We start from the raw sequence: 22,743 nt of genomic DNA, 5'->3' as shown, positions 1-22,743 counted from the left end.
TAAACTTGACAGACAATTCTAAGTAATTCTGTTCTCTTTGTGTCCCCAGATGGACCTCTAGGGCCAAGAGGCTTAGTGGAGGCCACAGAGATGTGCACTCAAGAGTGTCTGGTGTTGGGCCACTCCGACAACTGTTGGATGCCACCGAGTCTGAGCTCGTACCCCTCGCCCAAGTCCCCCGTTACCTCTTTCAACAACCAAAAGGAGTGGGCTAAAGAGAGACTGCTGAACGGCCACACCCTGACCCGCAGCTGGAAGAGTGAGCGTGGGAGCCAGGAGCAGTTTGGGGACAGGAAGACCTTCGGGAGCTCGGACGGACATTTTGGTAGTGGCGGCTGTGGTCCCATGGCCGACATCCCATTGGCCAGCCTGAAATCCTACCAGCCCGCATCCGGCCCCAACAGTCCTAAAGAACAGCAGCTTTAAGAGTGTTTTTTTTTTTTTGTGTCCGGATCATCCCAGCAACTTTTGAGAGCTTTAGTCCATTCCTCTTTTTTCCCCCCTATTTTTCTTAGATCGATGCTAATGCGGTGTGATAGTTACGTGTATGGAGTAGACCTTAGACTTTATCGCTTATGCAGGACAGTATACTATGCGAACCCGACCCGCCGACGGCCCGTCTGCGGAGATCTTCTTGTGCATATCCATAGCTGCCCTTAAACTCCCTGCAAATTCACATTAAAAGGAATCATTGTATACTTCATCTTGAACAAAGACTGCAAACAAACATTCAAGATGAACAAAACAGGGCTGTGCTCTATGTATCACAGTTATAAAAAAAAAAAAAAAAAAAAAAAGGTAACAGCTGACCAATATATACAAATATTGTGATGTGGTTGTTTTGAGACTATATTAATATACACCATCCAAGAAAATGGAATTTACAAACCGAGAAGGCGTTGTGCTAATAACACTGTTAGTGGAAATCGTTTAGTCTGTCATCGTTGAAGTGTTTGTAAATAGGGCTTAATACTAACCGATTTTATGTACTTGTAATAATCTCATGGAATAGATCATTGAACATGACAGCTGTCTTTTATCATTCATCGTACAGGACGCATTGTTTTTATCGGCCTTTTGTCATTAATGTCATTGTCTTCTGGAACAGAAGACCACAGTCTGGATCTGTAAAGCGCAAACACACACAAACACACAGATTTAACGAATTAATCCCGAATGATAATGTCAGTCAGTCATGACATTGCACAATTGCCCCATTTTTGAGTCGATGAACCTGTCAAACGTATTTTTTTTTTCAAAGCTATTTTGTATTATTGATGTAAATGATCAATTTCTACTTACTAAAATGGAAAGCTTGATGTCTTTTCCTAAAAAAAAGAAGAAGGATGTTACAATTCAACAGCAATATATTTGTAAATTCTGAACATCTAATTTCAAATGTCATTCTTGTACGTTTAATCGAGCTTGTGCTTTAATTGAGAGTAGTATTTGCAATCTTTGAAAACAAAGTCCTTTTTTCTTTCATAATATATCGTGTATGCCCACACAAGAGAAGTGCGTGTAGTTTTCATGTTTGTGGATTCATGACATACAGTATGCTACACATCGTACCAATCTACAGGTTTTACGAGAAAGGGCGCAGCAGCCCCTCGTCTCTGAATGCCAAACACAGTAAATGTTTGTCAGGCGCCAATATGCTCCAGGGAAAAAAAACAAAATGAATAAATGAAAAATACACTGTCCAAACTGGAGACTGAAAAACTATGAACAGAATGCGATCTAAATAGCGTGTGCATAGTTCGAGGACTGAGATTTTGGTTTGATTTTTGTTTTTTTCTTTTAAATGTTCCGGCCGTTCTTTTTCCCTTCTTGTCACATGGCATGTCTGCCAGTTCAGACAATGAAACTGCATGCTTAACAAGACGAACTAGCTTTTAAATGACTTCTTTTTCATTCGATTATTGATTTGTAACGCAGTGAGGTCACTCATTTTGTATAGCACCTTTTATGTTGAATCACAATATTTGAAGTACAAAAAAAAAAAAAAAAAAACACTATACGAAAAGAGACAAGATGGAGTGAGTTGCTTTCTGCAGTATGTTTGTTGGTTGTGGGGTCGTTTGCCATCATAGATATTTAAACAGTTACTCCTTGTTACTGCTCTACAGGTATACCGCTACTGCAATAAATGTTTTAAATTCGTGCATGTTTGTGCCTTGTTTTGTTCCTCACCGGACTGCCTCTTCTTCAAACACTTCATTTATTTTTATAGCAATATTTAACAATAGCTTCATCTACCATGTATTTATGGTCATCAAGCAATATCATTGATCGCTGGTTGATCTTTCAGAGTGTAAAAAAAACATGTAACGTGCTGTCAGAATATATAAAGCTTTAGATGATCATTTTTAATGTTTTTGTTCATACTGAATTCTTTAACTTTTGAGTATATTCTTTAGCAAGGTTTATTTATTTATTTATTTTTCACATCTGAAAAAAAAGAAACTTAAGCACGTATCAATTTTTCCTTCCTACAGTCTCTTTTTTTTTTGTCTCTTTTTTTTTAAGTCACATTAACTACATGTGATTGTGTTATCTAGTTGCAAAGTACATTGCACACTTTGAGCCTGTATTACCCCACTGACGTTAAGAAGATATATTTAGTACATCTGGTCATTTTCATAACAATTATTGCATAATGTTATCTTTATGTATCTTAGTACATTGCTACACAGCTTCTTAAAAATACTAAAGCACAAATACTTTAGCAGGCTCAGACTCTGTGGAAATGCATTACAATATGGTTGAATGTGCTGATAGTATGAGACTCTTACTGGTATATACATGCTTTAATCAGTTTAGATAATGTACAGTATTTGTTAATGCTTTACAATAAGTCCCAATTTGTTAACATTAGTGGATGCATTAGGTCTCAGGGAATTACAATTGCAATTACAATTATTATTATTTATTTTTTTACAATATTTATTCACCTATACTGATGGTAATTCGGAAAATATATCATCGTTCACTGTTATTTTTTTTTTTATTTTTTTTTCTATTTTTTTTACTGGATTAAGATTTTTTGTTATAATTAGTCAATTCAGTCATTTTATTTTAAGGTCAGCTTCTCAACATTAAAGCTGCAGTTGGTAACTTTTGATGCTCTAGCGGTTAATAAACAGAACTGCTTGCGTCTTGCGGAAGAACATCGTAGCCGGAACTACTTCTCTCTGTTTATGTCTATGAAGAATCACAAAGGTACTGGGTTACTCCGCCGCGGTACCCCTGAAGCAATCTAAAATAGTCCAAATATAAACACTTATTATAGGTGTACCCTAGTGATTCAGGACAAGCTAAAAACACGGTTTGGAAAATTGATTCATGATGTACTCGCTTATTATGTTCATTTTTCTACATTTTAAACACAAAGTTATGGACCACAGCTCTGATTGGTTGTTTTTTACCGGGAGCGCATGACTTTCTGCAAATGGCAATAGGACCACTGGGAGGAGCCAGAGGAGCTTGATTCTTTTCACAGATTATCTGTCTCATATTCTACTGTCAGGACATAAAGACAGGTTTAATAAATATGTAAAAAAATATTTTTTTTTACAAAAGTTCCCTACAGCACCTTTAAGTAACTGTTAACTTAGACTTTTGCCTCAGTGACCTCCTAATTTGCTGCATATTAACAGTTAGCATACAATAGTTCAGTTTAGGTTAAGATTAAAGGATCTAGAATATGGTCATGCAGAATAAGGCATTAATATGTGGTTTATAAGTATTAATAAACCGCAAGTAATAAGCATTCCAGTTAATAGAGAGAACTGGTCCTTTGTTTAGCATTGTTCCATCTAATGCAATAACTATAGCTAAAGACCTGAACCTTAGAGTAAAGTGTTACCAATTTTTTAAAGAAACTGTCCATGGGAGCGATATTACATATGTGATATGAAATATGAAGGTGTAAATCTGTGGGTTTTTCTCCATGCACAGATTCCATGTGGTTCTGGTCATTACAAACAAAATACTGTCAACACTTTGTGACCTTGGTTTCCAGTGACTGCTATTCAGAAGACAGATCACAAGTTGGTGTGGGCTGAACACATTGTGGAGCTCTCGTTTAGCTTTCTCTCCTCGTTCACTCGTTCACCATGTATTTGTCGGCGGTGGCGTTTTGCCCAAGCCGTCAATAGAGTTTTTGTTTACACTGTCTGGTGCTTGTGCTTTGGCTCCGAGGCAAATTGCAAGGAAGTGAATTTAGCATGAAACTGATGCCCAGTAATGAAGGCCAAGCATACAGGCGAGCAGTTGGAGTAATTATATTTCTTTTGCTCCCCCCCCCTCCACTTTCTCTCTCTCTCTCTCTGGTTTCTCCTCCTTCTGTTGATATGTTTATCTAGCCTCCCCCAGTGGACCTGCTTAAATTCGTATTCTCCACGCTAGCTATCGACTTGGGCTAGAATAGCTTCTGAAAAGCTTCAAAGCTAATTGCCTTGGAAGTGCAAGGGGAAGCAAATTAGTGTCACACCACAAGAAGTGAATGAAACATTCCCATTTCCTTTTCACGTGGCTTTGTGAGAACAATTTCCGATGCGCACCAGGCCTCCACTGGGCCAGTGAGTGGCAGACGAGTGGCCCAACTGAGATTTGGTCGAAGAAAGTCTGAAAGTTGCTGAATTTTCCTGAGTGCTCATTGGACGAGGCAGAGAAATGGAACAATTCTGTCTTGAAATTGGATGTAATATCAATAGGGCAGAAAATAATGAGCAGGTACAGGTCTTTGTGTGGAACCAGAACGAGAGATGTGGTCCTTGGCTTGTGTGGATTCGTGCCGTGTCCGAAGATGCGATACAGAGGAGTAGTTCAGCGGAAAATGAAAAATCTGTCGTTTTGAAATCCCTCATGCGGTTACAAACCCCATATGACTGATTTACTTCCACTGGATTTACACAGAATGTTCATGCTGCTTTTTCCCATAGACTGGAACAATATTGTGACCAGGGTTTACAATATATATATATATATATATATATATATATATATATATATTCTGTATTCTGTAGTATTCTGAAGTTATACATACAATAGTTTTTTGCAGGAACAAACCAAAGTGTTTTTTTCTTCTTCTTCCACTGGCATGTACACTACCCTTCAAAGGTGTACGGTCAGGTATTTATTTATTTAGGGCTTAATGCTTAGTAACAAAGCATTAATTACAGTGACAACAAAAACATTAACGATGTTAGAATATATTACATTTACATTTAATTATTTAGCAGAAACTTTTATCCAAAGTGACTTACTATATATATATATATTTTTTGATTAAATACATACAAGTAATATTGTTGATTGAAGTTGATTGAGTTAATTTATATATTGCACATGAAACACAGGGTCAAGCCACCCTGCTTAACATTATTTTCTATTTCATATAACTTCATATAACTTCTCTGCATCCACAGAACACAAAAGGAGAAAGTGTGAAAAATGTGCTATTGCACTTTTCCATGCACTTATAATAAATTGGGACTGAAACTTTCAAGCATCATTAATTACATAAAACATGGAAGCATGAGTAAGCAGGCCGTACTACATAAATATGTTAAACATACAAACATAACTTCAAAAGACTTGGAATTTATTTCTTTTATAAAACTTTGATTTTGCTTTGTTATCATTTCGGAGTTTGACAGCCATAGTCCTCATTTACTTTTAGTAATCTGAAAAGTTTCTAAGATATTTTTTTTTAGAAGAAAATAAGGCACGCAGGATTGGAATGACATAAGAGTGAGTAAATAATGACAGAATTAACATTTTTGGGTGAACTATTTTACTGCATGTATGTGTGTGTGTGTGTGTGTGTGTGTTATTCTGTGCATTTGGCACTAGAGATTCTGGGGAAATTAAAGCAGGGGATTTGATCACTCTGTACTTTTAGGGCTGGAGCAGAGTGACTATATGGATTTCTTGCATTTTGAGTCAAACAACAAGCAGCAGAAAAAGATGATGCAACAGTGGAATAGTGAAATCCCAAAAGTTCAGCTCCAACAGCCAAAGATTTGTGACAAATATGTTGTGCCTGATCATTTTACTAGAGAAACTAAGAGCAAGAGATCATAAGGACCTAGAAAGCCATTTTTTCTTTTAAAGTTAGTTTTACTCAGCCAAATGTAACTAGACATTCTGAATAAACATTGAGGAGATTCATCTAAGTATTTAAGAAGAGAAAACATTCTCAAAATGCATCTTCTTCACTTTCAGGCCAGCTGCTTTCATGGGTTTGAAGAAAATCATGCAAGTTAGTTAAAATCAGTTTGTTTATAACGCCTTATAATGCCAGACAAAGCTCTTGCCTGTACTTGCATCTGGCCGAAGTTAATATGATATCATAACTTCAGTAGACGTTCACTTCTTATTAGTTCTGCAAATGGCAAAATTTCAAGAGGGTAAAGATCTAGATGTCATTGATTCTACTTCTACTGTCTGAATCAAATTCTCTCAAAGACCCCGCAGGCTCTTGGTAGAGCAGCTAACAGCACTTAATAATGAATTGATCAATTTGGCCTTTCCTTGATGTGTGTGTTTTTAAGTGCACCGCTCTTTGAGACATCGATGTTAAGTGATATACAACAAATAAATGCATTGATAAATTAAGATAATCAGGGGGTTGCACTTTGCTGAAGTGTAGATTAGAGCTCACAGATGTTTCTACTCTAAAAGAGTCAATGATTTGTGTCAATGACATGCATTTGTTTCTCAGTGGTTTACAGTCTAAGTTCACGTTCCTCGTCTGTGATCTAGATTCATGCTTTCCAGGAGCTTTTGTGTTGTTTGTGTACAAGGGCATAGACATATTCACTCTCATTCACACATTCTTAATTGCCTATTTACCTGTTTCCCACTTAAGGCCATTTATTCCTTTACAAGTTTAATTAAATGATTATCCAGCCTTATGGTAGGCATAAAGAAAATCCTTAACCTTAATATGTAATCTACACCAGTGCACCAATTCAAATCTGAGTGTAACTAATGGGACTAATTAACACAGTATGTAGCGTAGCCTGAACGGTGGATTTCTGCTCAAATGGCCTTCTGGGATGTGCATGTTTACAGATCTGATAACCAGATTCAGACTAGCATGAAAAAAATGTGTTCATAGGACCACTAGACCCCCAGCTAGAAAATATGTGTAATAATTAATTAATTTATCTTGAGACGGATATTAAATTTGTTGCTGAGATATGCTATTAGACAGTCATCACAATCTAAAGCAACAGCATATTGACTTGCATCTTTAATCCAGCATGCAAGCAAATATATATAATAAAAATTATATATATATATATATATATATATATATATATATATATATATATATATATATATATATAGTAAATGAATAAATGTTAATGTAATATTAAGTCATTGACCTTGACACCTGATTGGCAATACAGTTAATTTACTTTTTTTTTTTTTTTTTTTTTTTCACACATTTTCAAAACTTTACACACAAATCCAAAAATTGCACACACAAAATGTTAAATTCCTCACATCTCTTGCAAAATGAAGCACTGCATTCAAAATATCACAAATACATCTCAAAAGCAAAAATGTGCAAACACCTTTGTCATAATATGTTTGCCATAAACAGTTACATAGAGAATTGTGTGTTGTTTCGCAAAAAGTTTTTTATGAAATGGAAAACTGAGTGAAAGGCCGATAATTAGTCTATGGTTTTGCCGATTTGGCATGTGGTTCTGGTGTTTGAGTGTCAGGTTTCAGAAATTTTGTGCAAGTAGTAAAAAAAAAAAAAAAACTGTAAGAATGCATATCCATGGACATGGACATATCCTTCATTTTCAGCCAAGATTATAAAGAAAAGTTTGAAATAATGTCCATGCACATAGTGAGGATATTTCAGTTAATTCTCAGAGATGTCAAATCATATTCTTTATTCTGTCTGAGCTGAAAAGTCTCTCGTTTAGTGTTTTATGCATGAGTGTGTGAGAAGACAAAGGCTAAACAGCGGCTACATGCCGAGCTTGTCAAGGGAGGTAATTAACAGCACAGGGTAAAATCACCTGCAGTGTTTCCTGCTTTTTAGAACACACTGAGTCCATCAGGCAACATGCACAACCAGAGCTGAGAGGAACCATCATTAGCAAGAGCTTTTGCATCACGTTGTGTTGTTTGGAAAGTGTGTGTGTGTGTGTGAGACAAAGGCAGAGAAAGTAAGTTTGTGAGAGAAATAAGATCTACTTAACATTCAGAAAGCTCAAGACAACTTAGCTGTTAAAATCCATAGAATAACAAGGCATACATTACTTATTTATTTGGTACAGGAAATTATAACAAAATGTGATAACTGTGTGTGTGTGTGGGGGGGGGGGGGATGGGGGGGTAAACAGTAATATTGTGAAAAATTATTCCAGTCTTTTTGTGGAGATTCAAAAAAAAAAAATATCTGGATTCTTTGTTAAAAATAAGTTACAAAGTACAGCATTTAATTCCAAACATTAACATTATAAATGTCTTTAATGTCACTTTTAGTCAATTTAATGCATCCTTGCAAAAAAATACAAAAAAACTTTTTGTTTAGTTATTCAGGGTACCACACACTCTCTTATTCTTGCAACATATTTTAATCAACCATTATGTATGTATGTGTGTATGTATGTATTTAAGTAAATACTCTCTTGGTACTGAAGTGAAAGTTTTGAAAGTTGCAGTATGTTTTTGTACCACACAAAACTCTTTTATCTCAAAAGATCAATACAAAGTTGATTCCTAACAAAACAAGTCCTTTAATTCCTGTTGCTATTTTTAGCATTACAACGTAATTCAAGGCCGTGGTGCTTTCACCTGTTTCCAGTCTCTCTCTCTCTCTCTCTCTCTCTCTCTCTCTCGCTTTCCCTTTCACTAACAAATACACACTCAAAACATGTAACACCAATTTGTGAAAAAAGGATGGATCTGAGAACAGAGTAAAGCATTACACACACTCCTCTTTCTGTTTCCACTGGGGAGCGTGTTTGATTTTCTCGAGCAGCTCCAGTTCATCCAGCAAAGCCTGTGAGCTGAGTGCAAATACACGCTAAAGTGACTCTCTTGCTAAAATGGCTGCTCTCATTAGTTCTTTTTCACTTCTTCTCTCTTTTTCACACCATCTCTGAAGGTCCACAGCGAGCTGTAATCCAAATGTACTACAACCAAAATCTAGTGCAAAGTGTCAGCTCCGTTTTCAGGCTGAATTAGATTTTGAGCAAATTTGTGCCTCCAAAAGCAAACTTTATTTCGCTGTGTCTGAAAACCTTGTGAGCTGCCAAGCTAAAAACGGCATTTTTGGGTGCATTCAGAGTACTGTTTAGACACAAATGCCACTCAGACACTATCACAGATTCATTTCATTGAATTCACACACTTCAAGGCATTTATGTGAGGAAGTTAGTGGGAAGGAACTTGTTTTAGGACGCAGAGACTTCCATTACCAGGCAGACGGAGGCAGCTGGGACAAGTCTGATCTCTGGAGGTCGACTGATCAACGGGGTCAATAACGGCCTCAAACATCTTCAAATTGCCACCAGACATTTACCCTCTCTCTTTCTGTTAGCTTGTTCTTTTTTTCCTATCTCTGTCTGTTTTCACAGATGGAAAAGTGACAAATAAAGAGCAAATCAACCCCACAGCAGAACAGAGGTCTATCTTTCATTTTTAGATGTCGCAAAGCATCTACACATTACTCAAAAAGTAGTCGGCGAAGGTTGTGTAAGCATGATGAATATTCAACATAAGGCCATCAGTAATACAGTTTTAAAAGATGTTTATAGAACTAAAAAGAATAAAGCCAACTGTGTGCGTTTTATTGTTGTTGTTGTTGTTGTTGTTTTTTAGCAATTATGTCAAGTAGATTTATTATGGATGGATAGATGAACTGTTGATTCCAGTCCAGTACCTTCACTGTCTTTTGGAGATTCAGCCTTAACTCTCTGAAGAGTAATTGAAATCAAAATTACATTTTCAGCTCCAAAGCTATAAAATGTTCCCTGTCACTTCACCTTTCCACTGAATTAAAATGGAATTAGTGGTAATTGTCGAAGCTTTAGGGATTATATTATTTAACAGGAAGCCTTTTGAACACCTGAAAGACTTTCTGGAGATAAGAGATTTCCATTAAAATCCCCCTAGACAAGACACTAAAGGAGCGCTGCGAAATAAAGAGCCTTTAACACCTTCCTGTGCTAATAATTAGACAGGGACATACAATTATTCCTATGTGCCAATTGATTGGGTGATTGATTTATTAAAGCACAGCTTCTTTGAAGGCAGCAGGACAGATGATGGTCATTAATTAGCTGACCGCAGGGAAACTGTGAAATGTTTGAATCGAGGGAATGTGTCTCCTAGAATACATGAAAACAAAAAGTGCTGTAGAAGGAATATTGTGAAAGGTAAACACTGCGAAATATTATATCTGAATATTAATAAGCTTGTTTTAAACTTCCCACTGACCAGATGCTAGTTCAAGGGTCACTGACAAATAATGACACAAGATTGAATTAGAAAATATTGGTCTAAACATGTTAAGCAGTTAGAATTTAATCTTAGGATCTGTGTTGATTTTTTATGTTTTTGATAATGTATTATTATTATTATTATTATTATTGTTATTATTATTATCATCATTATTTATTTATTTATTTTTTGGTATTTGATGCCTGTTTATTGTGTAACCATAAAGACAAAAATAAATAAATAATATATTTATATATATATATATATGTCAGACACAGACGAGGACACAGAGGATTCAGTGATAAGGTAGTTTAATGTTAATCAGAGGTTTCAGACACAGGTGAATCTTGACATGTGGATAGAACGGTGACAACACAACTTCCCTTATGGTGAACGGTGATCCAGATGGTGCTCAGATGAAGACGATGGGGACAGGAAGACTGACGAGGATGAAGAGGGTTCAAGAGTTCAGGTAGGTTTAATAATGGCGTTCAGGCAAGTGAGGAGATCGGTGCAAGACCAGACGATGAGTGATGGTGACTGATGGCTTTATATGTGGTTCTGGTGATGATGCACAGGAGTTCAGAATTCGGGTGATTGGGGACGAGTGGGTGTGGCGTAAGTGTCCGATTCCGGGAGTGTAGAAGGTGTGGCTGTGACAGTACCCCCTCCTGACGGCTGGGATCTTGTGCGACGACGGGGTCTACCTCGGCCACGGGGAGCGGGGCGGTCTGGATGGTCTTGATGAAAGTCAGTGAGAAGGCTGGGGTCCAGGATGTCGTTACGATTAACCCAGCAACGCTCCTCCGGGCCGTAGTTTTCCCAGTCCACAAGGTACTCCAGTTGAGGACCCCGTCATCGAGAGTCGAGGATAGCTCTCACCCGCAAGATATCGTTGTCGTCTTCGATGGAAGGAGGAGGAGGTACGGCATTATCACCAGGTTCTGTGGATGGAGGAGACAAAGGTTCAGTGAAGGGTTTGAGGAGTGAGACATGGAATGAAGGTGAGATACGGTACTGTGCAGGGAGTTGGAGTCTATAGGTCACTTCGTTCAGTTGCCGTTCAATAGTGAATGGTCCGATGTATCGGGGACTCAGCTTACGGCAGGGCAGTCGGAGGCGGATGTCCCTCGTCGAGAGCCAGACTTGTTATCCAGGTTGGTATTGCGGCGTGGGTCCTCGACGAGCGTCCTTTGGGGTCCTTATGCCTCCGCACTGCCCGCTGGAGATGCACGTGAGCCGAGTCCCAGACCCTCTCGCTCTGTCGGAACCAGTGATCTACCGCTGGGACCTGCGAGGGCTCACCTGACCATGGGAAGAGCGGAGGTTGGTATCCAAGGACACATTGGAAGGGGGTGAGCCCGGTGGTAGATTGCTGGAGGGAGTTCTGAGCGTATTCGGCCCAGGGTAGGTACTGGCTCCAACAGTCCTGGTTACGGTGGCAGTAAATCCTCAGGAACCTCCCCAGCTCCTGAATCTTACGCTCCGTCTGGCCGTTGGTCTGAGGATGGTATCCCGAGGAGAGACTGACGGACACCCCTAGAAGACGGAAGAAAGCTGACCAGACTCTAGAGATGAATTGGGGGCCTCTGTCGGAGACGATATCTTCTGGGATGCCAAAGTGACGGAAGACGTTGTGGAATAGTGCCTCTGCCGCTTCGAACGCAGTGGGGAGTCCTTTGAGAGGGATGAGTTTACATGATTTTGAAAACCTGTCGACCACTACCAGTACACAGGTGTAGCCTTGAGAGAGAGGGAGGTCAGTCATGAAATCAATGCCGATATGGGTCCATGGACGTTCAGGAATGGGCAGAGGCACCAGTTTACCTTCCGGGAGTCTTCTAGGGGTGTCTGCTATGGCGCAGACGGAGCATCCTTTGAGGTAGCGGACCGTATCCAGAGCCATCGATGGCCACCAGTAACGCTGTTGTAGGAGCGAGAGGGTCCGCCTTCTGCCTGGGTGTCCAGAGCCCGGAGAGGTGTGAGCTAAGTCCAGGAGGGTAATCCGATGTTGAGGGGGGACGAAGAGTTTCCCTTCTGGACCTCCCGGCGGAGCAGGGTGTTGAAGGTTTTCCTGTGCAATCAGATGATCAATACTCCACTGGATAGGACTAACTATCATGGCTGGAGGGAGGATTGGTTCTGGAGATTCGGGTTCGGGATGTGCTTGATGAAGACGGGAGAGGGCGTCGGCTCTATTGTTCTGGGAGCCAGGGCGATAGGTGACCTTGAAGTTGAATCTCGTGAAGAACAAGGCCCATCTAGCTTGGCGATGATTCAGTCTTTTGGCTTCACGGAGGTATTCCAGGTTCCGGTGGTCGGTCACCACCTCGAAAGGGAACTGGGCTCCCTCCAGCCAGTGACGCCATTCTTCCAGAGCCAGCTTAATGGCCAGTAGTTCACGGTTACCGATGTCATAATTCTGCTCCGCCGGGGATAGCTTCTTCGAGAAGAAGGCACATGGATGGAGTCGTGGTGGATTCCCCTGCCGCTGGGAGAGAACTGCTCCGACCCCGGTGGATGAGGCGTCCACTTCCACGATGAACTGGTGGCTGGGATCAGGGTGGATGAGGATTGGAGCGGTCTTGAAGGCTTGTTTGAGCAGGTGGAAAGCTTCAGTGGCCTCGGGGTTCCAGGACAGAGACTTGGGCCGGTTCCGGAGGAGAGAAGTTAGAGGGGAGCTGAGTAAACTGTAGTCCTTGATGAATCTTCGATAAAAGTTGGCAAAGCCCAGGAAGCATTGAAGTTCTTTTATGGAGCCGGGTTGAGGCCAGTGTGTGATGACGTCCACCTTCCCCTGGTCCATCTTCACGCCACATGGGTCGATGATGTAACCTAAGAACTGGACTGAGGGCGTATGGAACTCACATTTTTCGGATTTGAGGTAAAGGTGGTGTTCCCGGAGTTTTCGGAGTACGAGGATGACATGATGGATATGTTCTTGCTTGGATGTGGAGTAGATGAGGATGTCGTCGATGTAGACAATTACGAACTTGTTAAGGTAATCTCTGAAGACTTCATTCATGTAGTTTTGGAAGACGGATGGACTGTTGGATAACCCATACGGCATGACCCGGTATTCATAGTGCCCGGAAGAAGTGATGAAAGCGGTCTTCCATTCGTCCCCCTTCCGGATGCGGATTAGGTTGTAGGCGCTCCTCAAGTCCAGTTTCGTGAAGATCCTGGCTCCGCGTAGTTGTTCCAACGCCGCTGGGACCAGGGGAAGAGGATAACTGAATTTGACGGTTTGTGAATTGAGGTGGCGATAATCGATGCACAGCCTCAAGCCTCCGTCCTTCTTGGCCATGAAGAAGAAGCTGGAAGTGGCAGGGGAAGTAGATGGTCGGATGAACTCCTGAGCGAGGGCTTCCTGTATATACTCCTCCATGGCCTTCTGCTCCGGGATGGACAGGGGATAGATTCGTCCTTTAGGAAGGGTTGCTCCAGGCAGGAGGTCAATGGCGCAGTCCCATGGCCTATGAGGTGGTAGCTTCATTGCCAACCGCTTACTGAACACATCCTGGAACGCCCGATATTCAGGAGGGATGATATGATCCATCTTCGTGTCGGGGCTCTCCACTGATGTGGACTGGACCGGTAGGGAAGACTTCCTTAAGGGAGGACTGACCTTGGGGATTTTAGCTGGAGGAGTGATGCAGGTATGATGGCAGGACATTCCCCATTTCAGGATCTCGCCAGTGGGCCAATGGATGTGAGGTTGGTGGAGGTTAAGCCAGGGGCGTCCCAGGATGATGTCTGCGGTGGATTCCTCCAGCACCATGAACGTGATGTCTTCTTCGTGCAGGAGTCCCACGCGGAGGATGATTGTGGGGGAGAAATAGTGGACACGACCCTTGCCCAGCGGCTTTCCCTGTATGGTGGTTACTTTGAGTTCGACAGGGCTTCGGTGATGTTTGGCGTTGAGACGAGTTAAGGTTTGCCGGTTGATGAAGTTCCCCGCCGAACCGGAGTCGATGAGGGCTTGTACTAAAACAGAAGAGCAAAGGTGTCTTAGAGTAACCCAGGTCTTAGTTAGATGAGCAGTTTGAGGAGGTATATGGATGGTACTCACCGCTGGGCGTGGAGGTCGAACTGGACAGGATGGTAAGAGGTGTCCATCTCCCCCACAATAGAGACATAGCCCGGCGTTGATCCTCCGCTGACGTTCCGATGCGGACAGATGGTGAGAGTCCACTTGCATGGGTTCAGGTGCTGGAGGAGCGACAGATGGTATAGCGGGCGGAGGAAGTACAGCGGGAGTGAGCGGATGACAGGCAGTGAGTCTCTGGGCAACTCGAATGGATTTCTGAATGAGATTCTCTAGTCCTAGTGAGTCTTCGTACACAACTATCAAACGTTGTATCTTGTCATTCAATCCGTGGCGATATGCTGTAATTAAGGCAGTTTCATTCCAGCTGCTTATGTAAGCAAGAGTACGGAAGCGTATGGCATAATCACTCACAGATTCATCTCTCTGTTGGTGAATGGTAAATAATTGGTCATGGACAGACAATGCAGAAGTTTGATGGCCAAAGACGGATTTTAACTGGGAACAGAAGTTAGTGACGGATCCAAGGGCAGGTGAGTTCGAGTCCCAGAGAGATTCAGCCCATTGGAGGGCCTTACCTGAGAGTAGGATGATGATGAAGGCTACTCGACTGCGTTCGGAGGTGAATAAATGAGAGTTGGATTCCATATAGAGGGAACACTGTAGCAGGAACCCGCTGCAATCCTCCGCCGTGCCGCTGTATGTCGCTGGTTTGGCCATGGGACTCGCAGGGGCAACTGAAGAAGTGACCGGAGTTGTAGCGGTGTTTGAGTTGTTGACAGCCGGTGAAGAAGGGGGAGTTTGTTGCATCAGTGAGGACCGTACAGCGTGAACCAGTTGCGTGAAGGGATCCGCGGTGCGGTCCTCGCCCGTGTCCGAAGAGCTCTGCATGCGGTCTGGTCTTCTGTCAGACACAGACGAGGACACAGAGGATTCAGTGATAAGGTAGTTTAATGTGAATCAGAGGTTTCAGACACAGGTGAATCTTGACACGTGGATAGAACGGTGACAACACAACTTCCCTTATGGTGAACGGTGATCCAGATGGTGCTCAGATGAAGACCATGGGGACAGGAAGACTGACGAGGATGAAGAGGGTTCAAGAGTTCAGGTAGGTTTAATAATGGCGTTCAGGCAAGTGAGGAGATCGGTGCAAGACCAGACGATGAGTGATGGTGACTGATGGCTTTATATGTGGTTCTGGTGATGATGCACAGGAGTTCAGAATTCGGGTGATTGGGGACGAGTGGGTGTGGCGTAAGTGTCCGATTCCGGGAGTGTAGAAGGTGTGGCTGTGACAATATATATATATAAATAAATAAATAAATAAATAAATAAATAAATAAATAAATAAATAAATAATAATAATAATAATTCAAAGTTTTAAAATAAAATAATAATTTATTATATATTTTATATAATAATGAAATAATACATACTATTATTTATCAATTAACTGCATGTACAGAAAGAGTCTGATATGTGAATTATTGTTCCATACTGATACACTGTATGTACTGTACTTTAAACTTTATTTATCTACAATTAATTTCTGAATTTAAAATCATGGTTTTTTAATGGGCTGGGGACATGGCTTCTGATGAGAGTACCAGTCTTCTCTCATGGGGCTGTAGACGACTGATTCATTTCACATGTCTTTATCCTCAGCTGCGATGGAAGATTACGTCAACTTTGTAATACAATATTGAAAGTGGGTTGTTCTGTATCCTCAGTGTTTAATTGCCAGTGTCTTTATATTCATATTCTGTCACTGTCTAGACAGCAAACAACACTGCTACCTAAGATGACAATGCATAATCAGGCAGCCTTATTGTTTACCCAGCGTCCCTCTGTGTCTTCATATTAATCATTAGCATTGAAATGATGTTCCAGTCGCTTTAATGAATCGGCTTATTTTCAGTATGAATCTAGCTTCTTTTAATAACGTTAATGGAAATGACTAAACTCTGCTCATTTGAGATAATTTAAAGATGGATTTAAGAATGACTTGAATGCCTTTAGAGAAATGAAGTGGATCAGAATTATTCTCCCTCTATAATTGCTCAAGGCATTTGCTCACTCTCTCGCTCTCTCTCTCTCTCTGTGTGTGTGTGTGTGTGTGTGTGTTTAATGCTATTTTTATAATATTTAAATAACAATATTTCTTATATTGCATGAAAACATGCATACTGTAAATAAAAATAAATAAATAAATAATAATAAGTATTATTAAGGTTGTTGTTGTATATTTTAATACTTTACTACTACTAATAATAATAATAGTAATTTGTCAGTACTTATTGATGCTAATTAATTCCAATGAATTTATTTCTTCTGTGGAAAACAAAATAACATTTCGATCATTACATGCAATTGTATTTATAAGACTATATATGCAGTTTTAAGGAATTTTATGCAACTTTAATTATTTGTATGACACATGATGCCTTTGCACCCTATTTAAAACTTAAGAGCTTCAGTCTTGAATCATGGCTATTGCTTGAAAAAGTGTTACAAGAACATTCTTTGGAATGTTTTCTTTTGTATTTAATAAAGAAAGAAAGTAATATGAGAGTGGAAAACAGCTGAGTGCATGATACCTTTTCTTTTTCTTTTTTTTTTTTTTTTTTGGCTAAACTATGCCATGACGAGGTAAAGAGGAAAGCTTTAAATTTAACATGAAATGTTTTCCCACTTTTTAAAGTCACGCATATAATTACATAATCAACGGTGACAAACGCAACTCAGCAGAATGAAGAAACTGCGTGAAAAACACTTCTGCATGCTCAGTACTAATGTATTCGCTTTCTGAAAGCAGTGTGAGGATGGTTATTATGAGGCCAGTGACTAATATGTAAAAACCTGGCTTTAGAATCTCCTGAGGTGGGTATATAGAACAGAAGTTTGTGAAATAAATTGCACTTGATTAGTAGTTGAATTTATTCTGCTGAGTCTTGCCGGCTGTGTTAGAAAGACGAGAGGCCGGTCATGCATACTGATGTGAGGATCAGAGAGGAAAGCTATAATATCTTACATTACGGAGAGACACTAATGGCATCATGCTGATAAACCCGATTTAGACAAAGGACATGCACAAGGTCTTCTGTGTAACGAATTCAATTGCACAGGTGGATTTGTATATCAAATGAAATCAAAGTGCAGCCCGTTTGCTGTGGCACATGAATGAAAGACGCTTCACTTTGATAAGAGATGTTTTATGTCTTGGTTTGATTGCCAGTTCTTGATAAAGACAGCATGTAGAAAAGAAAGAAAAAAAAAGAGACAAAAAAAGAAAAAAAAAACAGCTCATACACATAATTTAGTATAGTACACATCACACTATAAATAATACAAAATAATAGCTAGAAAATTGTTAGGTGTTAAAAAAAGAGAAAAGACATGTTATTCTTTACAAATATTCTGCCTTTTCATAAAAACCTCATGCAATTTTAAACTTCCAAAGTGTAATCAAACATATATTTAGATGTGAGATTTATTTCTGGGAAGTTGCTAATTGTTGATTATGTTTGTAAAATAAGGTGCAAAAAAAAAACATTCTAACAACTTACATTTAACCAATATGTTCCCATATTCTGAAAAATTGCATTTAAATGATTAAAGTTAGCAGAGAGAGTATATTATTTTCACTTTTCAACAAAACATCACATAATATAAAAATTCACCCAATGTTGATTTGCAATTTAATTTAACACACACACACACACACACACACACACGGGCACACACACACAAGCACACGTATTATTATTAGCATTATTATTAATGATATTTTAACAAAATTGCCAAGAAACCTGATCTAACTATTCAATAATAAAAGTGCATCTAATCATCAGAAGTTCTTGAAAGGCAAACTGTGTTGTTAAAAGTTAGTTAAATTTGCCAGCAAGCAGCAAACAAAAAGTTGCTTTCACAAAATCTTTCTTGAGCAGTGAACCATGATATGTGAATATGAAGTCAATCATGAAGAAACGGTATGCAGCAAATTGCACCACTGTAATATAGACAATTAAAATGATGGGTTGTCCACACTGAATATGCCTAAGAACATCCCTTTTCTATGGTACAGTCACTATATATATATATATATATATATATATATATATATATATATATATATATATATATATATATATATATATATATATATATATATATATATATATATATATATATATATATAAGACAAATGTACTTATAAGGAACAACTGGAGGATCAATTTGCAACTCATTAGGTCAACTGGCAACATGATTGGGTATAAAAAGAGCCCCTCAGAGTGGCAGTGTCTCTCAGAAGTCAAGAAGGGCAGAGGATCACCAATTCCCCCAATGCTGCGGCGAAAAATAGCAGAGCAATATCAGAAAGGAGTTTCTCAGAGAAAAATTGCAAAGAGTTTGAAGTTATCATCATCTACAGTGCATAATACAGTATCATCCAAAGATTCAGAGAATCTGGAACAATCTATGTGCGTAAGGGTCCATACTGGATGCCTGTGATCTTTGGGCCCTTAGACAGCACTGCATCACATACAGGAATGCCACTGTAAAGGAATCACAACATGGGCTCAGGAATACTTCCAGAAAACATTGTCGGTGAACACAATCCACCGTGCCATTCGCCAGCTAGAACTCTATAGGTCAAAAAAGAAGCCATATCTAAACATGTTCCAGAAGCGCAGGCATTTTCTCTGGGCCAAGGCTCATTTAAAATGGACTGTGGCAAAGTGGAAAACTGTTCTGTGGTCAGACGAATCAAAATTTGAAGTTATTTTTGGAAAACCAGGACGCCATGTCATCCGGACAAAAGAGGACAAGGACAACCCAAGTTATTATCAGCGCTCAGTTCTGAAGCCTGCATCTCTGATGGTATGGGGTTGCATAAGTGCGTGTGGCATGGGCAGCTTACACATCTGGAAAGGCAATATCAATGCTGAAAGGTATATCCAAGTTCTAGAACAACATATGCTCCCATCCAGACATCGTCTCTTTCAGGGAAGACCTTGCATTTTCCAACATGACAATCCCAGACCACATCTGCATCAATTACAACATCATGGCTGCGTAGAAGAAGGATCCGGGCACTGAAATGACCAGCCTGCAGTCCAGATCTTTCACACACATAAAACATTTGGCACATCATAAAGAGGAAGATGCGACAAAGAAGACCCCAGACAGTTGAGCAACTAGAAGCCTGTATTAGACAAAAATGGGACAACATTCCCATTACTAAACTTGAGCAACTTGTCTCCTCAGTCCCCAGACGTTTGCAGACTGTTATAAAAAGAAGAGGGGATGCCACACAGTGGTAAACATGGCCTTGTCCCAACTTTTTTTAAATATGTTGATGCCATGAAATTTAAAATCAACTTATTTTTCCCTTAAAATTATACATTTTCTCAGTTTAAACATTTGATATGTCATCTATGTTGTATTCTGAATAAAATATTGAAAATTTAAAATTCCACATCATTGCATTCTGTTTTTATTCACAATTTGTACAGTGTCCCAACTTTTTTGGAATCAGGTTTGTATAATATGTACAAATAATATAAATATCTTAAATAAAGTAAAACACAGGACAATTGAAAAATTGAGCTTTACATAATTCAGATTCATGTTTATATTTTATATGGGGTATCACATGTTTAGTAGTGCATACTAGTATATTGATTGATGACACAAGATGGCGGCACTTTCCAACACGTGGTAACAACACTGAATTTGGATGAAGGAGATTGGTCTTGACTTCAGGATAGGGTACACTCAACATGTTCTTCTGACCACTGTGGAGGGAGTGAGAAGCACCAAGTTCCTGGGTGTGCACATCACAGAGGAACTCTCCTGGACCAATAACATTGCAGCAATTGCCAAGAAAGCAAAGCAGCATCTCTACTTCCTCTGCAAACTGAGAAGAGCCAGAGCCCCGGGCCCCATCATGTGCACCTACTACAGAGACACCATCAAGAGCATCCTGCATCAATGTGTGGTATGGTGCCTGCAACGCATCCTTCTGGAAGACCCTTGGTGTCTCTCTCCCCTCCCTCCAGGACATTTATGGAACCTCTCTCATCTGTAAAGCCTTCTGCATTGCAGGTGATCCCACACACCCGTCGCACAGTTTCTTCAGTGTGCTGCCATCAGGGAGGAGACTGTGGAGTCTCCAGGCCAGGACCAGCAGACTGAAGGACAGCTTCATTCATCAGGCTGTCAGGAAGCTGAACTCCCTCCCGACCTTGCCCTCTCCCCTCTTTTGCCCCAGGCAACACAAAACTATAAACCCCCCCCCCCCCCCCCCCAGCTCCCACATCATCAGTTTCTTCCACTTTCCCCCCCACAACCAAACTGTGGCCTGCAACAGACACTTTTGGTGTACTACCTCAATCAACTACCTCTCCAGTCAGGTTAAATAAAGAACTTCTCTCTGAACTTTTTGTCACTTTAATCAGTCTGAATAAGCTCTTTTGCACTAAAATCATTTTGTTTACTTCAGTGGTTTGCACTTAATCTGCCATGTGCCCTGTGCGTTTTAATTTTATTACATGCCCTCGTTTGTATAGTTGTATTTTATATTTAATGTGCATTTATCTGTGTTTTTATGCTCTACTGTTAGTGTTATCTGTATGCACCAAGGGTCAGAGAGTAACGGAATTTCAATTCTCTGTATGTATTTGCTTTACATGTGGAAGAATTGACAATAAAGCAGACTTGACTTGACTTGACTTGATTGAAGGTGTTACATTGGCATTTTTCTTATGAGACTGGCTTCATTTCTCTATGCAAACAGGCTTCTTCCTGCAGGCAGTGGCTCTTTACACACAATCTTCACGAGACAGAGGAGGAAAGTGAGTGAACAGTCAATTGTATGTCTGATGATAAAAGAGCTGAGAGAGAAAAAAAGAGGAAAGAGTCTCTTAAAACTGTTTAAAACAGTATTGATAGATGGCGCCGTATCTCTTGTGTTTCAGTGTCATCATTTACACAGTGAAGGGCTGGACTGATCACGCCCTAATTGAATGTCTTGATCGATCCATAAGCCATAGTGCTGGAGCCAGAGATTGACAGACAGCTTGGAAACCAAGATGATTAAAAAAAAAAAAAAAAGACATCATTGAACATTTTATTAAGAATATAGTTGAGAGGTTTGAAATGATCAGTAATCAATAATCAAAAATCAAGTTAATTCTTATTCTTATACTTATCAAGGCTGAATTTATTTGATCAAAATGCAGGGCAAGAAAAAAAAAGTCTTTAATATTGCCAAATATCATTGCAATTTTACATACTTATTTTAATATACTTAAAAAATACAATTTATTCCTGTAATGCAAATCAGAATTTTCAGCATCATTAGTCCATTTTTTTTTTTTTTCAGGATTCTTTGATAAATAAAAAGTTAAAATGTTAAAAATAAATAAAAACAACTATTTTGTAACAATATACTGTACACAGTTTGGGGTTAGTATTATTAATATTAACACATTCTTTCTTTTTTTTAATATTTTTATTTATTCCACTTTGTATCAAGTGGCCTTTAACTGCACTTAACCAAATTTAAATAATTTAATACAATGCACTTATTGTGTACATGCATGTTTTTTACATTGTACTTTTATCTAAAATGAATAAATAGATAAATACAAATCATGCATGCAATTACATCTGTAATTAATTTCTGTAATAACATTTAGAAATACGCTGTTGACCCATCCCTTTCACCTTAACCTTCCCTTAAACCTACCCATACCACCAAACCTGTCCCCAACCTTACCAATGTCCCACCTCAATCGCAGAAAAAAAGTGTTTTGCAATACATTATGAACACATACATTGTACTTATATTTTGATACAAGTGCATAGTAGTAAAGTGGGACCAAAACTTTTATTCAGCAAGGATTAAGGTGTTAAACTGATTGAAAGTGTGAGTAAAGACTTGTATTACCTACTGAATTATTATACTGAAAAGCAAATAACTTCGCTGAAAAAAAAAGATGGAAATTGAAAAGCACAAACATCAAAAATATACACTGAATTCTGTCAAATTTCACAATAACATTTTGTGCGAAACACATTTATTGAGCTGCGAGATGTCCTCTAAACAAATTCTAGCCCTCATCTGTCCCCGGTGAAGCCCAACAGCGATTGAAAGTCAAGGTGGCCATTTTCACAGAAACACCCTCTGAATTTGAATAATTCTG

At 39.4% G+C, this 22,743-nt stretch overlaps 2 protein-coding genes across 4 annotated transcripts in view; one reads left to right on the top strand and one right to left on the bottom strand.

Moving 5' to 3' along the window:
- The window catches only part of LOC127959591 (protocadherin-9), a 257,971-nt gene extending 255,806 nt beyond the window's left edge, over positions 1-2,165 (top strand). For all 3 annotated transcript variants that reach the window (XM_052558855.1, XM_052558856.1, XM_052558854.1), the window contains one exon: positions 50-2,165. In XM_052558855.1, coding sequence (XP_052414815.1) covers positions 50-426 — 377 coding nt within the window. In that variant the 3' untranslated portion in view covers positions 427-2,165. The remainder of the gene's footprint in view (positions 1-49) is intronic.
- Positions 1-22,743, bottom strand: part of LOC127959601 (protein unc-50 homolog) — a 922,469-nt gene that overhangs the window by 647,014 nt on the left and 252,712 nt on the right. The window lies entirely within an intron of this gene.

This window comes from Carassius gibelio, chromosome B6 (genome assembly GCF_023724105.1).
Source record: "Carassius gibelio isolate Cgi1373 ecotype wild population from Czech Republic chromosome B6, carGib1.2-hapl.c, whole genome shotgun sequence".
NCBI classification, from domain to species: Eukaryota; Metazoa; Chordata; class Actinopteri; order Cypriniformes; family Cyprinidae; genus Carassius; species Carassius gibelio.
The sequence above is the reverse complement of the archived record's forward strand: the minus strand, read 5'-3'. Positions and strand labels throughout refer to the sequence as shown.